This window comes from Temnothorax americanus, unplaced genomic scaffold (genome assembly GCF_048541705.1).
Source record: "Temnothorax americanus isolate GAGA-0224 unplaced genomic scaffold, ASM4854170v1 Scaffold12, whole genome shotgun sequence".
In the NCBI taxonomy this organism is placed as follows: Eukaryota; Metazoa; Arthropoda; class Insecta; order Hymenoptera; family Formicidae; genus Temnothorax; species Temnothorax americanus.
Genome location: NW_027509253.1, coordinates 2778175 through 2805066, shown reverse-complemented (window position 1 = coordinate 2805066; position 26892 = coordinate 2778175). Strand labels below are relative to the sequence as shown.

General features: G+C 48.2%; 1 protein-coding gene across 2 annotated transcripts; it reads right to left on the bottom strand.

The window, feature by feature from the left end:
• Nucleotides 1-9: 9 nt before the first annotated feature.
• Nucleotides 10-23273, bottom strand: Pdk1 (Phosphoinositide-dependent kinase 1). 2 transcript variants are annotated; one of them, XM_077426714.1, is made up of 4 exons: nucleotides 23149-23273; nucleotides 5547-5789; nucleotides 4048-5412; nucleotides 10-3852 (listed from the first exon to the last, which is right to left on the bottom strand). In XM_077426714.1, the coding sequence occupies exons 1-4, from the start codon at nucleotides 23215-23217 to the stop codon at nucleotides 3739-3741; spliced, it is 1791 nt and encodes a 596-aa protein (XP_077282840.1). In that variant the 5' UTR covers nucleotides 23218-23273; the 3' UTR covers nucleotides 10-3738. The 2 variants fall into 2 exon arrangements, with proteins under 2 accessions (XP_077282840.1, XP_077282841.1); XM_077426715.1 differs by lacking the exon at nucleotides 23149-23273 and adding an exon at nucleotides 15191-15716.
• Between the last annotated feature and the right edge of the window lie 3619 nt (nucleotides 23274-26892).

Below are 26892 nucleotides of genomic sequence, written 5' to 3'. Positions count from 1 at the left end.
ACAGGTTCATTTATGTGATATTTCGGAAGATTTATTCTGAATAAATTTGATGTTATCCTTAATACATCTTGGCGCCTATAATATCAATTATATCCTAACTATTTACAAAGTCTTCTCGTAGGTTGCGCGAGTGTATATTGACGGTATTTGTGTGTACGTGTATGTGTGTGTTGTGTATTAGAGTGTGTGTCACATTTAATCTGATACATTTAGTAATACTGCAATCAATAGTTTGAAACGTTTCTGCTGCATCGAAACAGTAGGCATCTGAACATTCGCAAGGCCCTGCTGTTATTTACTTGCGTGTTTCGCAGATCGTAAAAGATTTCGTAACGGTGTAAGAGTTTCGATTTAAGTATACGTCTCCTCTGACAAACTTCTAGCCTAGTTAAATTAGTTGTCTCTTCTCGTAGTGTCACGTAGCGCCTAGGAGGCATTTCTCCTTTACGAAGTCACGTCCAAATCCGATTATTTCGCTATGATATAGTATAGTGAGAGGGGAAGGTCCGAAGCGCACGGACCGAAGGGCGGCAGGAATCTCCAGGAATAGTGCCGGACAAACGAACGAGCGTCCGACAACGCTCCTTTGCCCCTTTTTCGGAAAATCGAAACGCGCCATTGTGTATCCCTAAGACGTGCGCGCGTTTCCATCTGAAAGTTTGCAAAGCCTGCACAAAACATGGGGATCTGCAAAGTTTCTCCATGATGGGAACGACGCGCGCGATCCGTTCTCCCTTTCTCGTATACAGAAAAAAAAAAACAAGAAAGACTTCGACGTGTGATACGAGATCGGCGATCGGAACTTGAAACGCGTACTCTCTCTCCCCGCAAAAGAAGCACAACGTCGACGTATGATATATTTACACATGCACGGAAATATATTATTTGTTCCTATATCGAAAAATATATTTTTTTTAATGTATGACTTCACGCGCGATTAATGAAACGAGATATATATATATATATATACCAAAATCTCACGACACATGTGCTTCGTTCACGGTAGACAGATTACGTTGCGAAATTGAGGCGCGATTCGCCTGAAGCGGAACTTCGAACTAAGGGGGTAATTTTCGCTCTCTCTCTCCCGCGATCGGTTCTCACTAGAAAAAGAAAAAAGTGGAGTCTGGCCGGGACGCCGACGGTGGTTGCTCGCCCGCTCTTCGTTTCTCGTCCGCCCGCACCGTACGCGGCCCACCAAAAGCGGTCATTTTGAGCAAAGCCACTGGGCAAGCGAGGAACAATGCCGATCCGTAAAAGAACGGATCACCATTTTTTCGAACATCGCACGACGAAACACGCGCCAACCACCGACTGCCACGACCATCCTCCGAATACCCTGTTTATGTCTGCGCCATGCGAGAGAAAGAGAGAGAGAGAGAAATATATAAAGAGAACAATAAAGCTTTTCGTTGGCGGAATCGCGACCGAGCCGTACCGAGAATCAACGAGAATTTAAACCTAAACGCGATTTTTACCCTATAAACATTTATACACAGTTTCTTTCCCCTAACTAACGCACTATTCACATTATATAAATATTTTATATATATATACCGCACAATATACCTATATAAATATTCTCATATGTTTAGTAATGTACAGTTTTATATACAAGATCGGACTACGGCTCGGTCGCGATATCACGGGTCGAATCGCGCCTCGATTCTTCCTTTTCCTCCCTTATCAACGCGGTAGTACGTATTCGCAGTAAACGTGTATACCTAAAAAACAGCTAAGTCTAACGACAATAGTTGACGTATATATAATATAGAATATATATAATATATATATATGTACGCAGTAACGTAGCAACAACGCAGTGGTGACGGTAGTAATAGTAAGAGTAGTAATAGCGCTATACTCTCTAATAATATATAGTAAATACATAGTCGCAGAGCGGGTGTAGCGAGATAGTTAACTAGTCTGTAATCTCTATGCACGAACGTTGCGGTCCTCGACGCGCGATATTTAAAAAGAGAGAAAAAACAAGAGAAAAAACGAAGAATAAATAATTCGAGAGAGAGGCAAGTAACAGTAGAAATAAATTAACGAAGCGCGAGGCTGTGTTTAATTAAATATCTAATTTATACATATGCGAGGAAAATAGAATACTCGTAATACTCGTAGCCGCGTCGCCTGTCGCGGCAATAATTACGCGGGCGATAATAATTTTCGCTTGAACGCTATATAAATCATACCGTAAATAATAATCCCACTAATGACGACTTTAACAAATTAGCGAAAACGCTCTAAGCGAATTTTACTATAGCGCCTCTTAAAGCTATCAAACGAGTCTATATTAGTATAGAGTCCTTTCTCAGGCGTGTAAAAGTCTTTTGTCGGAAGGGAAAACGTAGCTCTCCTCGTTTCCTATGCCCCTTTTCTCCACCGCTTCCTCTTCGTGTGAACGTGCGGGGATGGAGTGCGATCTCTCCCCTTTCCTTCGACATTTCCCACCTAATCACTGGATCGCACGCTCAAGTCCGCGAGGGCCAGATGACGAGAAGCGTTAATTAACGGCGAGACGAAAAACGCTATGGTAAGATAACGGATACTTTCCCTTTACTTTTACTTATGTATCTACTATGTTACAAAGTGTACTTTTACGCGGCCTGCTCTTCGTAGAAACATTATGATATTTACAGAGAATATTTACGCAAAAGGGGAACGAGAATACGAACGCGGGGAGAAGGGGGGGATCAACGACGTGACGAGGAATACTGTCTGTACACCGCGAAGAGGGCAAAGATCGCCCAGAATGTCGCGATATTCCGGGAATCCTTTACAGGCGACGTAAAACGGTTTCGTTAAAGCTGCGTAGTGTATCTCGTTATCCTCCACTGCATTTTTCGTGTTCCTTTTTTCCCTTTTATTTTTGGCTAACCACGGGCTAAATTGATGTCTAAACTGGCGCGGCCACGTTACACGGCTGCGGCCGCGCGCGGTTTTTAATTTTAATTTCACCTAGATACGCATCGCGTTTTCATCGCGTGTGTAAATTGGACTATACTTTATAAAGTACTATAATAACGCCGTGCGAAGCGTGTTTTGCGCGACCAAGGACGCCTCCGGACGGGAAGATACTTCCCGGTCCCTTCCTGGGACACGATCCGGTCTCTTTTTTTGTTTTGTTTTCGTTTCTTTCTTTTTTTCCCAAAAAAGCCGATTCGTGCGAAAATTTGTGGTTGTGCGTGGGATCCGGATTATGCATATCGCGAGAATTGTAAACATCGAAATTTACGGGTGCGTGAACTTTGTTTTCCTTTGCTTCACAGAGGCGACCTCGATCTCACGCGAGTTACGTCACACGGCAACAGGCGCTGCGAATACACAGCCGAAGCCATGGCTAAAAGTTTCTCTAATCCTCCGTCTTTACTTCTTTTTTCGTGCACACATTGTGCGATTGTCGCGCGGATGAATGCGATCTCTCTCCAAAGGATCGTCAATAAATAGCGAATGTAAGTGATAATGGAGACCGCGCGACCGCGTGATTCTCGCGACGACGGAGGTCGCGTTTCGGAATTTTTGCCTAATAAATTTCTGCCTACACTGTACAATGCGCGCGATTCGGAGCGCGCGAATAAGTCTACTAGTCTACTTTTTACAATGGGCTAATACGTGAACAATCGATTTGCAATCTCTTCTCGTCGGGAATAGATTCGGCCTTAGCGATCGCCACTCGCGGACTTTACCACTCGTTACATGTTCTGTCTTTTGGATCTCTCCCATTGTCATTTAAGCGGTGGTCATCCCCTGCAGGCCGTAACAGTGGACTCGCGTCTCCTCGATTGCTCTGCACCACTCCAACGCGAATCCCTCGGGATCTTCGAGGTAGTACGTCCTGTTTGGCTGTAAACAGAAATATAAGAACTTAGATATGTGTATTTTTAATTTTTTCGTTCTTATATGTATATATAGAAATTGAATAGAAACATAAAAACATACTATTTTAATCCATCTGTCCTTTTATTTGAGAGGCGTAAAAGTATCAAATGCCTAATAATTTACTTATTTTGATTTAAAGGTATTTCTAAAACCGCTTACCGTGTGGACGAAGAAGATCTTGAAATTCTTTGGCTCGACCCTCAGTTCTGGACTCCAGGGTATCTCGCCCTTGAGCACATTATTGAAAGGATCGACGTAGTATAGGTGTGGTCCGGTGGTAAGAAGGAGCATTCTCCGCCTGGCGAACAGGCCTTTCCTCTTATTAACAAATCCCTGTTTCAGTATGAGATTGCCCTCGACGAAAGGATGCCACTGATTCGTGGTGCGCTGCTTCTCTAGCCGCATCCTGATCTGTTCCGGGGTCAAATTGGCGATGTTGGTGCCGCTGTCGAGTCTGTTATTGGTGCACCTCCTCAGTGGCTTGTCTGTGGCCGCGATGATCTCGTTGAAAAACGCGTTGACAGCGCGTTTCTCCGCGCCGGTGGTGTCGTTGTCGTCATCGATGTCTTCGGTGCCCAACCAGAGGAGCCTGGTGAGTTGCTTCTGGTCTAGACCGGGCTCGAGATTATCGGGCACCCTGTACTGCGACCTCAGCTCCTCGTGTTCCGACGTGCCGGGTAGATACGGATAAATCGGCGGCGGTGTCTGCTCGTGAAGGGTCTCGAAATCAACGCCCTCGAAGAAGGGATGCGCTCGGATGCTGGGGTAACCAGCGCCGTGCTCGTCCAGGGCGCCCAGTCGTTGCGTCGGCTCCAGAACGAGAAGCTGATTGACGAACGACCTGGCCAGCTCGCAGAAACCATCCGGTATATCGTACTCGAGTTTCAGGATCTTCTGGAACATCAGATATTCGCTTCTCGAGCGGAAGGGCGGCAGGCCGGCGACCATCTGGTAGACGAGACAGCCCAGGGCCCAGAGATCGGACGCTCTGCTCACCCTGTTGTTGGTCAGTAACTCCGGTGACACATACTGAGCGGTACCGACGAAGGAGCCGCTGCGATCCCTGAAACCCGACTGCTGCTGAGCGTCCGCGGGCGTCTCCGGATCGTCCTTGAGGATCTTGGCGCAGCCGAAGTCGGTGATGAGCACGTGCATCTTCTCGTCCAGCAGGATGTTCTCCGGTTTGAGGTCACGGTGAATGATACCGAGCCCGTGCAAATACTCGAGACCGCGTAGGATCTCGGCCGAGTAGAACTTGGTGCATTCGATGTCGAAAGAGCCCACCTTGTTGATATGTGGCAGGAGCTCGCCGTTCTTAGCGTACGACATGACAAAGTATAGTCTCTCCGCGTCTTGGAAGGTGCAAAACAGGCGCACGAACGAGTGCTTGGCGTCCGCGAGCATGTTCAGCACCTCCTTCTCGCGCTTCACGTACTCGGTCTTCTTCTGCTTGATTATGTGACTCTTATCGCACACCTTGATCGCGTACTCCTTGCTGGTATGGATATCCTTGGCAAGGTAAACCTATCGGGGTCAAAGAATCACGGGTTCGTTATTCTTTTCCCGCATTTATCGTATTGTTAAAAATTTGAAATTTATGCTCCTTATTTTCTTTTTAGTAAATTCGTGAAAAAAAAAACGAGGAGGAAGAGACTTACGGTGGAGAAGCTTCCTTCGCCGATCACCTTGCCGAAGATGAAGTCCTTCGGGGTACGCTTGTGCGTCGGTGGGTTGTTGGTGAGAGACGGGTTCGTGGTCGGTGGAACCCGAGGCGCCAGGGTGCTGGGAGACGCTACCACACCGTTGTTCACGTCGTTCGTCGGTGGAGACATTTTGGACACCGGCCCCTCCACCGTTACTGCCGGCTGTGGCGAAACGGTAAGCGCCTGGTTCGCCACACGCTGCAAAAGAGAAGATGCACGACTTGTCAGGCACACTGTCCGTGATCGTCTGATCCATTTTATTACTCCTCTCGCCGATAACGAATATGCTAAACAGAATCTACAGCCTTGTCGCCTCACAATTTTCTACAGATAGCAGAATTGTAAACTTGATAAAGTGTCGAGTCAGAAGTCACGCGAGACCGAGAATAAATGTCGCCTCACATCTAACCGCGATATTAATCTGAAATTGAGGTAGGTCTAAAATTCCCCGATTGTTTTCTAACTTAATTCTAACTTAATAATAACAAAAAAAAGCAACCGCGGAGTTTGAGACGTTAGATGACCGCCGCCCTTCCGCTAGCGAAAATATTCGCGCTCGCGGGGCACTCATTATCCTTTCCGCTCCGGAAGACGCGAGAGACGCTCGCGCCGAGGAGGCGGAGGAGGAGGAGGCACGGAGCTCCCGTGTCCGGCACTTAACTCCTCTCATCCGCCAACGGTCGTCCGGTACCAGGAAATCACGTACCGGAAGCATGACGTCACCGACTGGCACGTGGTCATGTCGTGCGGGTCAGAGGATAACGACGACGACGGAGAGAAAGAGAGAGAGAGGGAGAAACAGACATCGGTTCACGCGCGTTCTCGCGCCACGCAGAAAAGCAGAAACGCATTCACGCGGGCACGAGCGACCCACACGCGCTGGAAGATCAAGGCTGCACGCGGCCGAAGTCCAAAGTCGTACGGGGTTAATCACGCGCGCTTTCATAAGCCGCGCGCGTTTCGCCATTTACATTTACGATTTTATGGAAGCACATCCTCTTTCGATATGCAAATATATATATGTATACAAGAGAAAAAATATATATATGGAGCAATATTGTAGTCGCTAGTTAGACAAGTTGCTGCTTGCCATCTCCTGAATACAGAACGGCCTTGATTGTGAAAATTCGAAGGGCCAGCGGGGCCCGAAGACGTATTCGTACGTCCGTTAACAAGGTTGCAATGCAAAACTGAGGGAACAGGAACGACGATTCAGATGAGAAGGGCAAGAACGTTTTTTCCCGCCGGATTTCCCTCGTTACAACGGAAGAGATCATTGTTGGCTACCTCTCTACGAGATGTAGCGCTTAATTGCGACCCGTTTGTGAGATGCTTTTTATAATGCGCCAGACGACTGGGTGTGCTCTCTCACGCGCGCTCTGGTTCCTCCTATTCACGTAATAGAAAAAGAATCGCAAAGGGATCGGTACTGGAGCGTAAAAGGCATTATAGCCGCGATACAGGTTGAGCAACAGATGTTCCACCTCTGGTACCTGCTCGGTAATCTTGCCGGGGGGTTGAAAACGATTAAATACTGCGTTTAGAAAGAGGTATGAAATTCAATGGCCGAAGGGGTGAAGCCGAAAACCGGCCCGGCGAGAAAGTGCCCGGAGGAGCACTCGGAGTATTTCCGCTCCGCGGAGAGGAAGATGATCATGATCACGCGGGGGTCCCCGTGAAGAAAGATAAATGTCTTTCTTTCGTGCGGTCCTAATCGTCCCTCGTTTCCGGCTCGAAAGACGATCGAGCTCTCTTCTTTCCGCCTGTCATTATCCTTGCACTTCCGCAAGAAAACGCAGGAGACGCTTTGTATACGAAGGATCGCAACAGGTTTCCCGCCGCCCGCGATCGACGGGATCCCTTCGTCGTATTCTCTTCTCTTTCAAAAGTCTTCGTTAAAGATATTGAAGATATTAAGACGACGAAGATAAGAAGATATCATAAGATTAAAGAAAAATGTGAAATCTAATCTTCATGCTTTGAAGGCAAGATAGGCGGAGCCACTCCAGGAACCCCGAAGCGAATTTTAATCAGTCTCTTTAATGATTTTATAATCAGTTCTCACGATTTATATTTAATAGCGTCCAAATTAATATGTCGACAGTGAAATTTGCAATTATTAAAATTTCATTATTTAGTTGCGCGAGATTTTATACCGGAAGTTTTTCAATTCAAAAGCTACTCTAGCTGCTCGACATATTAATTAAGGGAAAAATCCCATCAGCTCGGCTTCCGTCGTTACTCGACAAACATCTGTCGTACAATAAACATAAAAGACCCAAACTCATGTACGTATTTCTTGGCTGTTGTTCATGTCATTAATCTTCGTGGATATCTTATCGGGACCAAATAATGATTGAATAATTATGTCTACTCTACTGGAAATCATGGCGTGATGGATGACGTAAAGCCGCGACTGGCGACAATGTTATGCGCGGCTCATTGAATCCAGCTTTACGATTATTTGCGACAGATGGTCGACAAGGAGAAACACTTCCCCCGTGGAATCTTCTTAAGTCCGCGGCGACGGCGACGTCGATGGGTCGATACGCAATAATAATAATCGCGGATGACCGGGACGACCGAGTCGCGCGGGAGGGAAGTGGTATAACGAGGCAGGATACGATCGGTAATTAACTGCTCGCGAGCGGAGATAATCTCGATATACCGTATGATGTTTTTGTAACTGTTTTCCCAAGCCGGGCCGGGGAATGATTTTGGGCGAGAATTGCATAAAGTCGACGGTGATAAACGCGGGCGGCCCCGAACGCGGACGGTTCCTCTTGTTTTATAGCGGGATTTTCTTGCGGCCCGTCGTAATTTCGGGCCGCCGCGCCTCCGCTGGCGCGGGTAACACTGCCAATAAAAAAGAACCCCCCGCCCCCATAAAATCCCCACAAAAATCGTAAAACCAGGACGGACAAACGGGCGTTTCGTGAAAAACACGAGCGAGCGTTGTTTGTACAACGGCCGTGCAGGCGAATTAAGTTTTATCACTTCATCGAGCATTCTCGGCTTTTATGATTTTCCCGAGCCGCGGTAATGAAGCGCTTCGCATTTGTTGGGGACGGAACGAGGACGACAATGACCAACGGCAACGAATACCGTATTATTCTGGTGTCAAATTTTTTCTCACAAGCAAGAGAAAGAAAGAGAGAGAGAGAGAGAGAGAGAGAGAGAGAGAGAGAAAGAGAGAGAGAAACGGTTCTTTAATTTTAAGCGTGTTCCTCCTAAATATTGGGTTATAAATATATAGGATGTACAATATACAAAAGAGAAAAAAAAATGATGAGGTAAACTAAAGAGATAAATAATGTAATAATTAAAGAAATTGTAGAAGTAGACAAAAGAAGTAAAATTTATGTATTTTATTTTTTATAGAGTGAAACATTCGTGAACAATTAAAATATATACTTAAAAACAAGAACAAATATATGACAAATATAAAATGAAAGCTAAGATAAGAAAAACGGAGCTCTTGCTGATCGAGTTGAAATAAAGGTGGCGCCAAAACGCCTCTTAAAGGTATTAATTAATTCTCGTAGAATCAATAATAAAGGGAGTAAGAGTGAAACATCGAGGGAAGGATAAATTGCGACGCGAGGAAGCGTCGGATTAGCGGCGGCAAGCGAAAGAAATGTAATAAAAAATATCCGGTCGTGTTGTACAAGTTATAACGGTGTGTGAGCACGGGGAAAATAGAATGAGCGAACGATAAAAGCGGACCGGCGGCGAAAAGCCGCAGGTACGGTAAATAGCGGCGAGATAGGAGCAATAAATACGCAACGCCCCAATTTCGTGCCATTCGTCCCGTCTCTGTCGTCCATCGATCACACTTTTACCAGAGAAAGAAAGGGCACGGTGTAATCTGGGACACTCGCGGGGCACTCAATGGAGAACTAATGAGAGCTATCGACGTCACGGAAAATCCACTCGAAATTGGTCGAAAACTTCACGCCCCCCTAAACGTCTTCGTTTTCATCTTTAAGGCTACTTTATAGGCTGAAAGAGCGATCTATATGCTCTACTATTATTCCGATCCTTCTCCTATAATCTAGAAAGGGAGAACGAGTGCCGAGGTAGGGGAGTTGCCAGCTGACCCAGACCGATCAGCGAGCCGGGGGGTACCAGCGATCTATCGTCTTCGCGGAGGGCGAAAACGCGTCGTTGCTCCACCGCGAGATGGGCCCTTTCCTTTTCTCTCTTTTATCTACCTTTTCTCGTTCTTCTTCCCAGGCCGGTTACGAGGCGGGCCCCACGGCGTCAACCATCCGTGTCAGGCCGTCGACCTCGCCGACGAACGTTCGCCCGAGTATCACCGGTCCTCCTCGGCCTCTCTTTCTCTCTCTTTCTCTCTTTCTCACACGTTCGCCTCGAACTCGCCTTGCCCCGCTAGTTTATTTATTTGCTTATCTATTTCTCGTCGTTCCCTCTATACCCCCGCGTGCCGACGACGACGATGACGACGACGAAGGTATAACTCAAGCAGCGGCACCAGATACCAGACACTTCGCAAACGCGAGGCGCCTCGGCTCGCCTCGATCCTCAGGTATCGAGAGACGAGGTGGGGAATTCCGCAGAAATAATCGATACGCGAGCGACAGTCCGCCGTGGAATGACCTGGGAAAGATTTGCTTAGATGGCAGATAGCGTGCAATCCCGCGCGGGGAAAGAGAGAGGAGGTTCTCGCTCTTGAAGTATTTGAAAAGCAATCGGTGATATATATATATATATATATATATATATATATATATATATATATTTGAATTTCGGTCGTGAGCAAAGGCCTCTCGGCCCAGAGAGGACGTGACCGGCGGTCCAGGGTCCCACAAAATTGGTGCCTGTTATTTATAGAACGAATTCGCGGTGAAGGACTTAGAGCCCGGCCTCTCTAAGCAAGCTAACATTGAGATTCTACAATTAAAAAATTCGAACTCTTTAACTGTAGAGGATACAAATATTTTTCGTACTATTAATGAAAATTGGAGAAGTGTCACACCGATATAATACGAGTGTGGAACTTCTGAATCTAGAAATTTCAATAATTGAGTCGTTCGTAAGTACGAAAGCAGTACATGACGAAAATAATGTCCCATTTGAAAATAGCACCGTTGAATCACATGGTACTACTACTCCTGCTGCTGCTATTACTACTATCATCCGCCTCGTGAAATCTCGCGATGAAAAAAAGTTAAGGACTATTCTCGGAGCACGTCGATACGCGAATCTATTTCCGGCGACGCGAATATAAAAAGCGCGCGAGAAAAAAGAGAGCGAAAGAAAAAAAGAAAGGACCCCATAGCGCAAGATCGACCGCGCGCTTTCCGATGTCCCTCGCACGCGAGTATTCGCGCGGGTATCCGCTACGCGTCCTTAGGGGCTTCGCCGCAGGACGGAATAAACTATCCGCGTATATCTACTCTCCTCCGTCTCTACCTCTCTCTCTCTCTCTCTTTACTTTTCTTTCTCTCTCACTCGCTGAATCATCCTGTACACACCATCACTACCAGCGGCATTCCAACGGACATTCTAATTTTAGCCCCGCGCGCGTCTTCTCCCCCTCTCTCTCTCGTTCTCCCGCGCGCATTCTCCAGTCTTCTCTACCCTCTCTCTCTCTATCTCTCTTTCTCCTCCATCTTATGGCGTTCCGCGTTCTCTCCCGGTACGCGGGCTTTACTCTTCCCTCCTTTCCCTTTCCCTTCGCGCGGTCGGAGGACGAAGGGAGGCAAAGGAGAGTGCGACGCTCTCTATATACTCGCCGCCGCCGCCGCCGCCGCCGCCGCCGCCGCCGTCGTCGTCTGCCTCCTTCCTTCTCTCCTCCCGCGTTTCTCGGACCTCCCTCTCTTACTTGCGCGCCACTACTCTTGTTTTTGCCGCTCTCCCAGGTAAGGGACTACGCCTATTGGCGCAGGCGGTCAGCACTTTTGCCCGTGAATGAGATGTTTTGCATTCGCAGACGCTGAGAAACATGTCGCGAGCGCGAGCGAGCGAGCGAGCCGAGCGAGCGTGGTTAAATTGGATCACGCGCCGCCAATGCCGACGAATAAAAGTGTTCGTTCGACGAGGAGAGAACGAGAGGCGAATGGAATTGAATAGAATACAGTTTGCCCGCGCGACATACCGTTCTAGCGCGGCATAAACCCCCGTGTCTCGTCGGAGGCTACGAGACGAAGGTAGTCTTAAATATAAACATATCGATAGAACGAATTATTAACAGGAAAGAAGGATATAAGCGTCGGGATATATTCCTCCCTCGCAAGGCTCGTTAATTAAAAACTCGATTACAAGCGAGAGAGAGAGAGAGAGAGAGCGAGAGCAAATACTTGTTAGACCGAGCGATAAATATTTTTCCAAGCGTGTAAACGAAAGTACGAAGTGCGCGAGTGGTGATATAATAGATAATAAAAAAAAGCGAGGAAACTGTTAAGCCGTCGAGTAAAAATTGCCGATAAGTACAGAGTATAGATCGGCAATATCACGTTCGTAGAAAGCAGGAATGCGATAACGCCACGCGGCATTATTGTGTCAAGTGTTTGTATCGATCGTAGCCTTTTTTTTTATATTTATCCCGGAGGGGGGAACAAGGAAGATGAAAGGTCTGTCTCCCGTTGTGAAAACAAAGGTGATGGCGTTAAACCTTTGCCCCCGATTCTTCTCAGGTAACGAAATCATTCTCCAATATACGTTTCGTTCCGTCGGCTCTTCTTTTAATTAAGGGTCTACGAGGATGAGGAAAACATGTTTTCTGTTCAATGGAAATTCTAAAGCGTGAGACTGGATGCTGCCAAGGGTAAGCGAGCTACAGAGTCTGTCTCACTCTCTCGGTGCATGGAAAAGCCGTGTGTGTGCTGGAGCTTTAGAATTCAGGGGATTCTTTGACAGGGCAACAGTCGACCTTAAACACATTTCGACTTTGTTGCGATCCACCTCGAGGGCGGACAATGGTTAGTCTGAGGGTGAGCTTTTCAGTCGAATCGAGGAATGTGCACGCACTCGGTCGGTGACGTCCTCCGATTCGCAGGGGGAGGGTGGAGAAAGTCAAAAAGCGCGACAATAACGTTTCTAATGCACTTATGTATCGTTATTGCCGCGACTGCGTGCATCGTGTGTAATAGCGTCGGATATTTACGTGTTAACGTAACTGCGACATGCGACACCATATGTGAAACAACAAAATATATGTTACAAAACTAAACAGGGATTTCTAATTGCGTTAATTCTATTTCTATCGTTGTTATGATACAAGAAGGATGAGAAGTATGATCATAAATAAATATAACGTACGTAATGACGTTGGCGAAAGCTAGTGGCGCTCGATAACGCGCGTGGTTCCGTTAGCTTACTCGAGTATACCCTGAATTGTTTTTCAATTAGCACGCAGCTCCCGACGCGAAGGCTGGCGCCCGCGAGTTTCCCCGCGTTCCTTGCATCACGGAGCCGAGAGAGCAAAGTTCCGAGAATTATGCGCTACACCCAACCAACGCGGAGGCGAAGGCTGGGTGGTCTAATCCGAAGGTGCCACGGGCACGGATCATAATTTCGCCCCGCGTTGGTACATTTGCGTTACGATACATCAGCGGGTGATTATTATTCGTAAACGCGCGGATATTTGTCACGCAGTCTTATTTGGATGTTTACGCCGAGGCGTCGGAGAAGTTACGTAGCGGACAGGAATAATTACGAGAGACGCCAAATACGTTTCGCAAGTTCGATACCGCGGAGGGGAAAAAAATATCTCCTTTAACCGCGCTTCCTTCTTCCTCTCTCGCCGTTCTCTGTCTCTCTTCCCTTTTTATTCGCGCGCCGCGCGACCGTCACCGAAGATAACGCCGCCTCGCGCCGGGACGAAGATCGGAGCTCGCCCGCTTCGGAAACCTTTAAAGTGTTTGCTTTCATATGGCATATATCGTATAAACAACCGGCCGCGGACCAAACATGTTTTTTCGATCGGGATACATCATCCACGGACGCGCTTATACAGCGACATTCTCTCCTCGTATGCGGGCGTGACGGAATCTCGCTCGATCATCCACGGTTCATGTGTCACGATCGCCACGACCTTACGGTCTTCGGTCGGTTTCCATAATCGCGCTCCGGCCTCTCTTTTACCCTTTTTCTCATTCACTTTTATTTTCGGCCACGAGAGAGAAAAAGAGAAAGAGAGAGAAAGAGGATGTCGCACGCGCCAACTGATACTCGGTCGTGACATTCCGCTATCAGACTCGCCAAACGCGCCGAAAACAAGGACGGCGTTGCCGAGCAAAGTTAGAAGGCTCCCCGATCGATTATCGGTATCGGCAAACAACAACTCGAGAGCGTCCTGACGAATCTTTTCTTTTCTCTTTATTTTTCTCTTTGATTCCTCGAACATCGAATAATGTTTTGCCAGCCGCGAATATTATCGTCTCGTTCGTCGTGTGCGTCCCTCGCTATTTGCTGGTAATGCCGCGCGTTACGTTTCCCAGCTTACGTCACACGTGTTTACGACGCGCTGCATCGGTTGGAGACCTAATTGACGGGCTTCTAAGTAATTTCACGGAATAACATAAATAACCGGGCGATAACGAACGAGACGAGATACCAGGCGGTGATATCCGGCGAATTCGTTTAAAATTAACTGCGCGCAGCGCGCGACCGTAAACAACCTTCGGGGCCGAGTCGAGATTACGCGCTTAGTTTTCCGAGCCGCCGCCGCCGCCGACGACGACGACGACGACGACGACGACGACGGTGTCGGTGGCGGGCGAATTTATTTAAATTCGAGCGAGTGTAAATTATTCATGCTGCGAGGCAGTATATAACAACCTCCTCTCTTTCTCTCCTTCTCGCGTCCTCGTCCCCCGTTATTTATTTCAGCCGCCCGTTCCCCTTTGTCCCGAAACGGACAAGTTTCCGCTTCTTCCTCGGACTCTCGCATACTTCACGAGCCTGCCATAATCCGCCGCGTAAACACCGCGGAGACGGTCTATACACATTTATATCTCTGTCGATCGATCCGCGCGCATATACGGGTGTTGTCCATCGTTCCGATTGCCGCGACAATTGACATTGTTTATTTTGTTCGCCGACGTTCGCGATGATTCTCGGTGGGCGTCGCGAACGCGCGTCTGTCTCCTCCCGATCGCGAGATATAAGTATCTATCGCGGAGTTTTCCCGCCAACCTTCCGCAGCGCAGGAAGTCGCGGACACTGATCTTCGTACCCCCGCGCTTAGCTAAACAGCCTCGTCATCCTCGTCGCCTGCCAACTTATCACGCGCGTTCTCTCCCGCACTAGCTAACGCGTCCGAGCCAAGTCGGAGGAGCGGCTCTTCTCCCTCGGCGCGTCGCGAGTGACAGACGAGCGAGTCTGTCGCGCGGAATCTATCGGGGCACAATTTACGTCGTTCACCACATATCCTTCGCTCTTCCGCCGAAAACCACACTCGAGATCTCGCGCACTATCAACCTACGTCCCTCCGTTGTGTTGGATACGCGCGCGCGAAAATCTATCGCGCGGTCCCCTCGAGGAAAAAGAAAAAAAAAAGAGAGCGAACGGGGTGGAAATCGAAGAGGGCGATTATACCCGAAACTCGAGAGAGCGGAGATGGATTCTCTTACCTTGAATAATTTCTTAAGCCTCCGGTAGCCGCGAAGTAATCGCGACACGTACTGCTTGTTGGAATCCAGTTTGATTGATTGAAGCCACAGTTGCGGGAACGAAGATGAAGGACCAAAACCGAAATGACGGGGGGGAGAGTTTTGTAGAGCGAGATGAAAGAATTTTTTTTCTTATTATCTTTTTTTATGCTGCTTTTTTTAGTCGCGGGGATAGATGCGATGTAGACGGATGTAGTTTAAATACTTCGAAAAGCGGATCTGTGTCGCGGTAGCTGATGTTGTCGCCGATGTTGTTGTTAACGATCTGACTACTGTTGGTCGTCACGTCGTCGCGGTCGCCGATCACCGACTGCGTACTCCCGACGACGAGTGTGTTGTTTCTCGCGGGTCAGTCTCGGATAGTTACATATATATATGTCGCCCGTATATTCTCACGTATATATATATATGCATGCGCGGGAACCGAAGAACGGAAAACACGTTCGTGGCCGTTGAGAGCCGTTCGCTTACTGAATCCGACGGTTGGCGTGTCCGGGCTGCTAACCCGCGCTTTCTCCCCACCACGAGGGTTCGCCCGAGTTGGCGGCAAGCTTCTCCGTTATGGCCCCCCCACCACTTCGTAGGGCACCAACGACGAGGATCCCACCACCGACGCGAGGGTCTGCATCCGGGAACGGTGGTGGGGCACGGCGTGAGGGGTAACGCGCGCGCGCTCCCTCCGCTTCCCCTCTGCTTCTTCTCTGCCGCCGCCGCCGCCGCCGCCGCCGCCGGCCGCGCCGCGCCGGTAATCTTACCGCGAATCGTAAAGCACGCTTACCCCTGCGGTCAAGTGCGAAAATTGCAACGAAAGCATCGAGAGCAGAGAGCGCCCGTTTCTCCGAATTCCGCGCCGACGAAGGGTCGGAATGCGCGTCGCCCCGGAGTTTCGGGAGAACCCCGCTCGAATTTACAAGTGGTCTCGCGTTAGCGTGAGATTAATGACCCCGACGCGCGCGCGGCGCAGCTGCCGCGGATGGAAGCGCAGCGGCATCCCGAAACCCCACCCTCCCCCATGTCCCGAATTTCGTGCCGCGACGACGGGCGAACGCCGTAGGGCGTTAAAAGCGAGGGCCTCGCTCGTCCCGATATCTTCGCATTATCGATGGTAAACAGCGTCGACTGTTTGTCACCGTCGCCGTTTCGCTCGCGACAATTTTACGTTGCGATTTCGAACGGGCGAGCGCCGGAGGGGAAGCGCGTGTGTGCGCGCCTATCGTGGACGGTGGAGGGGCCCGCCGACGGTTTTCGCGCCCGGCGGGTGCGGCGGGGTGGGGAGAAACCAGGGAAACCCCACGCACGGCGCATGCACCGGTCGCGCAATTGGCGAAGAAGAGGGGTGGGCGAGCAGGGGGGGGTTCCCTCAACCGACGGCGCCAGGATCAAGCTCCCCGTCCCCGCGCGTGTTCCCTTTTCCGCCGCGTCCGGCAACGCGCGGCAGGCGCGGCGGCTAGCGGCTCCTCGTCGGTGCACTCTCCCGCGTTGGAAGGGAGTGCACTGATCACACGCGCGGCGGTACCCTCTCTTCCTGCCGCCCCCTTCCTCTGCTCTCCCTCCCTTCTTTCGCGCTCTCTTTCTCTCTCTCTCTCTCTCTTCCTCTCTCTGTCTATCTCTCGCTCTCTCCTTATCCCTCCAACTCGATGTGTTTGTTTGTTTATAGTCGCGTCTGGGAAATACCCGATACGCGAGTAACGGAGTCTCATACACGCGCCGCGACGCGCGCGGCCGCCTGCATTCCCATTCTGGACTTGCATCCGGTCGGTTCTCGGATTCCTCCGAGACTTCGGAAAGCGGCCGGTTGGCGGTATACGCGCGGCTCCGGGTCGGAGACTCGGAGAGTCTCGGGGAGAACGGACGCGCTTCCCTTTCTTTTCTCAGCTACCTGTGTGCCGGCGCCTTTCAACTTTTCCGGCAGCGACGGAAAAGCTTTTGAATAATAAAAAATGGAAATCGTAGTCCCTAGGGAAGCAGGTATATATTCTCGCAATGACATTCCAGATTTTTTGACCGCGCCTAAGAATAGAAACGGTTCCGAAAGCAGCAGGGGGTAAACTTACGATACTTTACGCTTTTACCGCCGCATCCTGTGCTGCCTGACGTTCTACGGTTCCACACGGTTCCCCGATATCCCGTATTCCGATACCGCGCAGTCCAGTTGCTCCGGATACGAGCGCGTCCGCTCATAATTTATTAATATAGACGGAGCGCGAGAGAGATCGGGCGCGCGGTCGCAATCGTCAATCATCGTCGATGCTGGCTGCCGCGCGCGCGTTCCCTTCCGTAAATCTTCCTGACGCGCCGATAGATAATCCTCTCGCAGCGGAGTCGCGCGGTCGACGCGGGCGGGCGGGCGGGCGGGAGGAGTCGCGCGCGTACGAGATCGATAGCGGAGAACGCGCGCCGTGGCCGCTTATCGGCTGGCGTTTCTGAAAAGTAGTCCACCTATAATCTCAGGAATGCACTACGTCAGCGGCAATCCACAATGTACATACGCGCGCGCGTGCCTGTCTCTGTAGATCGCACGGCAAATATTGTACAATGATGTTGCGTAATGATGCGTAATGGCGATGCCGCGTGACCTGTACGAGAGTACATAGCGGGGCCCACATGACGCGACGATAACGTCGAAGATGACGGTTAATTAGGAGCCGCACGATGAGATGCCGAGAACACGGAAGCCTTACGGAAGGCACGCTTTGCGAGGAAAATCTCTCGGAATTCGTAAACGGAAGAATTCTTCCTATTTTTCAAGTTTTATATATATATATATATATACATATATATATATATATATATATGTGTGTGTGTGTGTGTGTGCGCGTGAAAAACATAAAAATAAATAAATATCATTAAGATATTATATTGACATATATATAAATATAATTTAGATATATGTACAACTAAATTATAAATTGTATATTCGTAAATGAACTTTAGAACGTAAAATTATATTCCGAGATCCTACGTGATCTTTTCGTAACGTCACACTCTCGTGCTCCTAAACAAATATGTACAAGTATGAAGGAGATTTTAGATAATGTCAAACAAAACTCTTGAACTGCGCAGCCGATCTATCGGTTTTCCTGCGGCCGTGGACGCCAGCTGTTCTCCTCGCTGTTTTTCCACTTTTTATCTAGTTTTTAGACCTGCGGGGAAGGTTCCGCTGTCAGGGGGAACGTCCACGCAACGCGATATATCGGGTCGAACGTTTCCACAGCGGGGAAAAAGGGAGAGGGAGTGAGAAGGAGGGACAAAAAAGAGAAGAAATCTTCGGGATGCTGCGGCGCGTGCATAACAACGATATATAAACGGCCGGCAATTATTCACCGAACGGTATGATAATGCCTGGTGATTCGCGGAAGAGTCAACAACAACGCCGGCGGATCCTCTGTTGGACTTTGTCGCGCGCTTGTTGCGTAAATAAGATATCGACGTGCAAATTCCACGTGCCGGGGCAATACTATTATTAAAAGAGCGGGTCTCGACGACAGATATTAATAATCGTGAGAAATGCAAAGTCATTGAGAAACGCACATCAATCGACGGTTGCCGTAGCTGACAAACTCAGTGATTTCCTACATTCGCCATTCGTGCGGATGTAAACGCGCCGTATTGCGCTTCCCTAGGTTCAAAGGGCCCGTAGCCCGCATAGCGTTCGCTTTCTGACCACTGACACGTGATAATGAGCGAAAAATATGTACGCCATGTGCCTCGGGTCTGCCTTAAGACCATTTAAGAAAGACCGGAAATAACAAAGCAAACACAAAAGAAGAAAGTCATTCGGATACTTTTCCTTTCCTTCTGGAATAATCTCTCGGGAGATCTCTTTGCCGAAGGTATTAGGCTGTAAAGCGGTCAAAAGTTTTCTAAAAATAGTTCCACTGTTTTTATTATGGAGTTGAGGCAAGCCAAGGAAATCAATGCTGACAAGGTCCGTCAGCACGATATCAAGATGTTTTGAAAACAAGAATACGATGAAATATGCTTTGCAAATAACACCACCATGATCTCTCTTTCTCTCTCCCTCTCCCCCCTCTCTCTCTTTCATATGTATATATATATATATATATATATATATAAAATTTCGTGTTTTGGAAAAATATTATTGATGATATAATATTTTCCCCCGCGTCGCCCTTGAATTCAAAATATATTTACGTCGAGGGTGAAATTTACCCCCTAAATACACTTGACACTCTCTCGGGAGGTTTCCACATCAGAAATTTGTCGCGAAGTCATTGAACTTCACGCTATCGTCATTGACGTATACTTTGGCCCGGGCCGTCACGAGCCAGGTACAACCGCGGACTGTTGTCGTAGTCCCGTAAACGGGGACAGAGAATTATTTCTCCCTCTTTCTATCTCTCTCTCTCTCTCTCTCTCTCTCTCTCTCTCTCTCTCTCTCTCTCTCTCTCTCTCTCCCTCCCTCCCTCCCTCTCTCTCTCTCTCCGTACAAATTAGCGCGTGAAAATACACTTTTGCGAAATCGGCAATGGCCGGGGCCGCCGTTCTGGTATGTCAATAAACAGAAATCCTTGTTCCCCTTCGGACGATCCCCCGCGATCGCCGTCACATCTCATCCCTTCCCCGCCGCCCTTTCTCTTTCTCTCGATCTCGGCTCTCTCGCGACGACGAAGGCCGCTCGCGACTTTCAAATACGCGCGGTGCGCAGTGAGGCCAGTGAGAACAGTCGAATCATTGTTTGCATGATCGCGTCATTGTCGTCGTCGTCGTCGATCCCCACCTTAATGGGATGATGATAATGCAGACTCCGAAATTCGATCGCGGAATATTTTCGGATGGGGCGCGCGACGCGCGCGGCGGAGAGTCTCGAGTCGGTGTCTCGAGATTGTTGCCCCGGCGACGACAATAGGCGGGATTAGCGAAAGGCGACAGTTCGTAATTATCTGACAAAAAAGATGATGCACACACATACACCACACACACACACACACATAATAACGTAATATTCCTTCTTATTGTGTACCCGTGCATCGATGCAAGATGCTTCGCTGCAATGAATGCGAATACAGGGCGCAAATAATTAGTGAATTATACAATATCAATCTTTTAATTATAATAATGATATACTATTAATTAATATTGACAATACACATTCTAGCAATATTTGATCGCTGGTTTTTTAATCAGATGTGATAATAACACGGGAAAAACGACAAAAGAGATGATCATGGAGAAATTTACGAGAAAGTAAAAATAGGTCACGAAATTTCAGTCGTAGACGGCTTTCCTTCGGTTCCGGAAAGAGAGAAAAAGAGAGAAAGAGACAGGCAAACTGTAGACGCGAGCATCCGCTGGATATGACGCGTAATTAAGGATGTGCGGAATCGGGGTCGTGACTCTATCCTCGACGGCATCACAATGCGGAAGCGCGTATTTAGCGCACCCGGTATACGCGCGAGCGGACGTCTTCTATATAGCGGCTCACTCGTACTCGGGCGTATACATATATACGTCGGTGCCAGAAAATCTGCTGGAAAATCGGTCACGAGTGACTAATCCGGCCGGAATTCACGCTCGTGGGTTCGCGATTGTTCCGCGGCTCCGAGTCGTGGGAATCGAATCGTCATCGGCCGGGAAACGGCGGGAGGCGAAAATGCATTAACGCGTCATAATTCGTTCGCGGCATGACGGACGAGAAACGGCCGTGTTTTTTTCTTCTTTCCCTGATCTGCAATTTCTCTCTGGAATGGATTCCGCGTAAGACGCGCGGATAGATCGCGGAATAGAGTTTTTCGGGGCGGATCTAAAGAGATTCCAATATCCCGTTTTCTGTAGGATGAACAATTACGGGGCCGGCAATTAAGAGGAATAAATACCTTGACTTACCGAAGAGCGAAATTGGACGTTAATACTGTTTAAACATCGCACAGAGGATATTCCATATTTAAAAAGATAGCCCCCCCCCCGCTCTCCCCTTAATTGCCACGAGCAACGCACGAAGGTAACTATACAGCTCTTCGCGGAGGTCTAGTTGTATCGGTGATTTATTAATGATAATTGTACGGTAATTTAATTCAGATTTGTACGAATTCCCGACGAAACGGGCCAGAATTGAAGTGGACGAAGAAGCGCCCATAATTCTTTCAACCCCCCACATTAAACTGCTACGCGGATGTACATACGCGCGGCCGCCGCGCTGTGCGTGAGCGCGTCATTATTCATTTATCAAAACTGTTTATTACGAGCGGACGAGCGACCGGAGAGACTACCGCTTCGCGAAAGAGGAATAACGTGCCGCGCGCACTTTCTTGACCGCAACACAACTCGAATGTGTAGCGGTCGATCGCCGTAAGGGAGACGTAGGCTAAGAAGGCGGCAAGGTGCACACCGTCACACGACGCTCATGTGTCATAAGTCATAATGATATGCGATAAAATTATCGTATAACAATAACTACCTCGCCTTTGTTTGGATCGTCGGCCCCGAAAGAACGCATTCGAATAGCGCTAAACAAATGCCCGGCTAATTAATGAATGCGCGCGCGCGCATGCGAGGGAACCTGCACACGCGGAAAAGAAAAGGGGGCCAGCCGGCACGCGGCGCAAATAAAGGCGCGTTCGCAAACACACGGTCGTGCGCAATTGTCATAATAATCGAAATTACGCCGATTGCGACGCACACCGCGCGATCCCGTAGCGGCGATATCACTTCCGCTCCATTCCTCTCTTCCCCGCCATGTTTACGACCGCCATTAACTCCCGCGGTAATTAAAGGCTGATCTCTTTCTTTCTCTCCCTCGGTTTCTTATAAAAAAGTCCTCAAATTCTTCAAAAAACACATCAGATAACAGTCGGTCTCTCGACTCTCCGTATGTAATAAATTATATACACAGTGCGAATGAAAGTTTGTATCAATTTGAATAAAGTGCACTTTGGATGGTGCAAGACAAAATGCCGCGCTTTTCTCTCGCGCGTAACAACGGGACTCGTCATCGACGCGGTTAATCCCGATGCTACGTTGCTGTTTTAGCGTTGGACGCTAAAATTTCACACGTTCGAGTGACATCTACGCGAATCGACATCCACGGGCGTAAAGTTCCGCCGTCCCAATCATCGAATTCCAGAGCGCCGATTGCTCCGGGCACGGTATCCAGGCGTTTACGTGACTAATTAATCGGGCATTCGAGGGAAATCGGTCGCGTTACGATGTGTCCTGATAAACATTCTCTCTCGGGCTCGGGGACTCGGCGATTTATCGATCACAAATCGTGCAAGGAAGGAGAAACAAAACCGGTCGCGGCTAATTACCGCGACCGCCGCGACGAGTACGGTATTATACGGCGAGGGAAATGCGACGTGAGGTGGCCGTAGATCCTGATCCTCTTCGGACGACAGTGTCAAATTTGTGCAAGTGCGTCAGTATAGGCTAACATGAGGACCCCACTAATCTAAAGTCCATATATTTCCATGGTCATGCACGTTGATGATCTCGTCGATCTTCTAATGTATTTATTTGACTAATGTCCATTTCTACCAACGTAGATTAACTTTAATCTCGGTTTAACTTGTTTTTTTTTTTAAATCTTTCTCTGGTTCTAAAAATTAGAAAAAGATAAAATTTAAGTTAAACCAAAATTAAACTTAATTTACGTTATTAGTAGATAAGGACATAATGGTTTTAGAGCAAATAGTTTTGGTACGCTTATAAAAAAACTCTCTTTCCTGATATTCGAAAATACACACCTTGGAAAACGTGATACAATGTAATAATTCTTTGCGATCGAAAAATACGACTATCAACCGTATCGAGACCGTCATGTCATGCGTGATCGGCGTGACCAAGGAGTGACAACGACGTAAAACAGATCAATCGACAAAGCCGGTTGTTTGTGATAAACAAGCGGCTGTTTGCAGCCGGTCTATCGATTGTTTATGACGGGCGGGCGAACTCTCACTTACAGCAGCGTAGTAAATTGCGTAGGCAGCGTGAATCATTCTCGTGGGCAGGCGACGATCTTCGGACCTCATTCACTAGTCTCTGATACTCGACGGCGTTGATTACAGTGGCGATGGTGGCGATGGCGATGGCGACGGGCGACGGTGGTAGCGGCACAGCGGCGACGTTGGCGGCGGCGGCGGCGGCGGCGGCGGCGGAGGCGGAATTGCAGAAATCACGCTTCTTAATTAATCCCCCGAGCGAGCGAACTTCGTCCGGTCGATGGGTCCGATAAGGCGCACGTGAACGAGCTTGAGGGCAGAGAGGGGGGAAGCTGAATCGGCAACGAAATAACGTCTACCGAGTTTGCTGCGCGTTTGCTCGCGCATTACGGCACACACACGCCGGCTGCGGAGGAAATGTCTTCATCTCTCGTCTACCTTTCTCCCTCTTCCTCTCCTTCCTTCTCCCTCCCCGCGCGAATTAAAAATACGCCGTGCATGTATTTATAGCTGTTGCAATTAAACGTTGCAGCGTTGGCGCGCGCGTTACGTCACCGTGAAAATAATCGACACGCACGCACGCACGGCATGTCGATGTTATTTGCAGGTGCATGTTGCGCGCGAGTGTGCGTGCCCATTTAAAAAAAATCGCGGCGATTCACTCCAAGGCGGATAAACATTATTATTAGTAAACTGCGTCGAATTGACGCGCGCGGCGGATCACGAAGGAGGAAAAGAAGTATATGGATTTTACGCCGGCGTAAAAATATATACGTGGTGTGTTATTTGCGCGTTAATCGCGTTAAAAACAACTTGCCGGACTAAAATAAGCGCGATTATTGCGCGAACGGGTATCGAGCGGGAAGAGAGAGAAAGAGAGCGAGAGAGAGACAGAGCCGGGATTATCCGGGATCTTTCGCGGAATTGATCCGGTTGATCAATCACCCCTGAGATTTATCGCGACGGACGGGGCTCATCACTTCGCTTGGAACGCCATTTTGACGCGGAAACGCGACTTTGACGGTCGCAGATTTGTGACGTTTCGCCCAAAGAGAAGTTGCCGCTAAACGGAACGGCCGCTAACGAAACCGTCACTGCGTGTCGACTGTAGTCTCGATCCTTGATTCGACCCTCCGCGGCGCCGACCCCTCAATGGCGCGACTATTTATTGCCGAATCGCCAACGGAAATTTGGCAGCAACTTACTGGGACAATGATGCCACGCCGCGTCGCGCTCGTAACGATCGGCAGGAGTGTGAATAAGAGCGGGAATTAGCGATGTAATTTTTATATTGTCTGAAGCTCTTCTTGCCGTTTTAAATCGCGTGATTTGACGTATTTATGTAGTATCATGAATTTCGAACAAGAATAACTTTAACGTAATAAATAAAGCAGAGCATAGACAATAGATATCGCTAACTCGACAACTATACATGTAAACAGCTGGTCTTTAAATATTCTACATTTACATCATTAACGTACAGACAATAGATATCGCTAACTCGACAACTAATATACATGTAAACAGCTGGCATATACGTTTAGCCAACCTCTGGTCTAGAATTAAATATTCTACATTTACATCATTAACGTATCGTCATTCAAATCACGATTGAACGTATTAATTTTTAATTGAGTACGATTAAACGTTAAATGACGCAAGAAACATGTATAAAGAGCTTCGGTCAAATGTGTCATTTTTAGATGTAAAAATAACACACTTGGATTTGCAGAGCATTTTTATTATGCCGGATGACATTTAGATTTGTAGCGGCTACGTATAGATTCATTAAGATGTCTCCTTGCTTATCAATTAAGATCTGTAATACGGGATACGTTCGTTACTTCTGTTAATAATGGCAAGTTGTTAAGACCCCGACGAAGGGAGATCAAATTGGCGCCTTCTTATTGGCGGTTGCGACCTAATTTCCGCGTCCGCGGATTCACGGGCCCTGAATCGCTTTAATGATGCAGGGGGTTTGAGCGAGATCAGGTCGCTCGAAATCCGGCCGAATCTTCCTCGCAATTAAGCCCGATAATTTGGCGGACGTGAAAGGCGGAGGAGAGCCTCTGCGCGGCGATGGGGCAATTGCAGATCGTTATCGTCGTGACGGCAAAGACATATATACCCAAGATACACGGGAGGGATAGATTCGTCGAAACTTGGGCTTAGAGCTTCTGAACACTTCTCGAGGAGAAAAGTATCGGTCTCGGTTTTTTCATAAAAGGTGGACCACACTGACGTTGCCTTGTTTCTCGCGAAAGAGCGAAACGGAGTAAACGATCCCGTCGCGTCGAAGGAGATCCTCGATCGATCGTAGGTGGCCGCACATTCGTTGCGGTGACTTCCGGTACGTCGCGGTCGGTAGCGGGTGGACAGAAACGGACAGGTACACCGGGGCGAAGAGCGCAAGACGGGTGGGAGGCGGGTGGGAGGAAGCCGAGGTGTGTGTACGTACACATAGGTATACGGCGGCGGCCGCATATAGGATGAGGATGACCTGATTTGTATTCGCCGGCGGAACGCCGCGTTCGCTAACTCCGACGAAAACCCACATCTTACGGAGTTCCGGCGCCTCTCGCTAGCTATTGGTCACGCTTTGAATGCGAAAGCGACTGAATTGTCTTGCATAGACAAAGGAGCGTGTAATTTTCTGCAAGTCCCCGCGGCCGCACGGCGACGACGCCGAACCAGGCTGGAAATATCGCTCCGAGCTTTCGACTTTATATCCGCCTCCGGGAGTCGGGGACAGACGCGCGCGCGTAAAAATAAAGGACGCAAAGTACTAGCCCCCGCGCTTCCGCTCGACGTTACCTCGACGAAATATTCGATGAGCTATCAGCGACACAAATAACGCGAATTATTCGGTACCCTACTTTTCGAAAGGTCTCGGAACGTCCCTTTCCGAACTAATTCGATTTAACCCTTTAAATATATCAAGACGTGAAACGAAAGACAAATAACTTTGGTTGCAGAACACGCGTGATGTACTCACAGTTTTATTTTAATCTCAACCTATTCGATTTATCATAAAACAAAAATGTTATTTAAACATTAAGCGTTGTATTTTGTATTATATTTTATCGAAATAAAAATATTGTAGGAAAACAGGATGAGAAAATTTGGATTTAGGATACAAGTGTTGTAAGTTTTAAAATTCGAGGGATGTTATTTTTAGAGACAAAGCAAGGTATTTGTTTTGTGTTTAAGGGATAGAATATATTAAGAGGAAATATGGAAAAGTATAGAATGATGAACAGGATAATGTTAACATTCTCGCATTGTAAGTAAGAAAGGTATGAGTGTGTTTATATTTGTAAATCAAGTCCACTCCTTAGCTTTTTTTGCTGAAGTGGATTAGGCTTCGAGTTTAGCGCGCAAATAATAAGTTTCGTTGTATAAGGATTGTGTTGTTTATTAGTATTTAGAGGATATAATTAAGAAGGAACATAGAAAAATAGCACGCGATAAGTAAGGAAGGTATAATGAGAGTGTTTATATTTGTAAACCAAGCTCACTTGTTGGCTTTTGGAACTGTAGTTAAATGAAATCTATTTATCTACTAACAATGCTGACTTTGACACTTAGCGTATGACTCTTCGCGACGCAGTTTATTCATTTCATGCGCATGATTTTTATCAGGTATAACCCGATAACGTCGCGTTTCGCGTTCGTATGGCGCGGCGATGTCGAAAATGCGAGTTTCGAGTTGGTTTATAGACCACTCGTCGGCCAGTAACCGATGCGTTCAGCGCACCGCCGGGC

Bases quoted from the DNA above. Each gene is read 5' to 3' on its own strand.
- Pdk1 (XM_077426714.1), bottom strand. From the start codon at position 23,217: ATGAGGTCCGAAGATCGTCGCCTGCCCACGAGAATGATTCACGCTGCC. The intron at 5,413-5,546 runs GTAAGTCTCTTC...TGACCCCGATAG, and splicing joins GCGAAGGAAGCTTCTCCACC to GTTTACCTTGCCAAGGATAT. The intron at 3,853-4,047 runs GTAAGCGGTTTT...TTCTGTTTACAG, and splicing joins AGATCTTCTTCGTCCACACG to CCAAACAGGACGTACTACCT.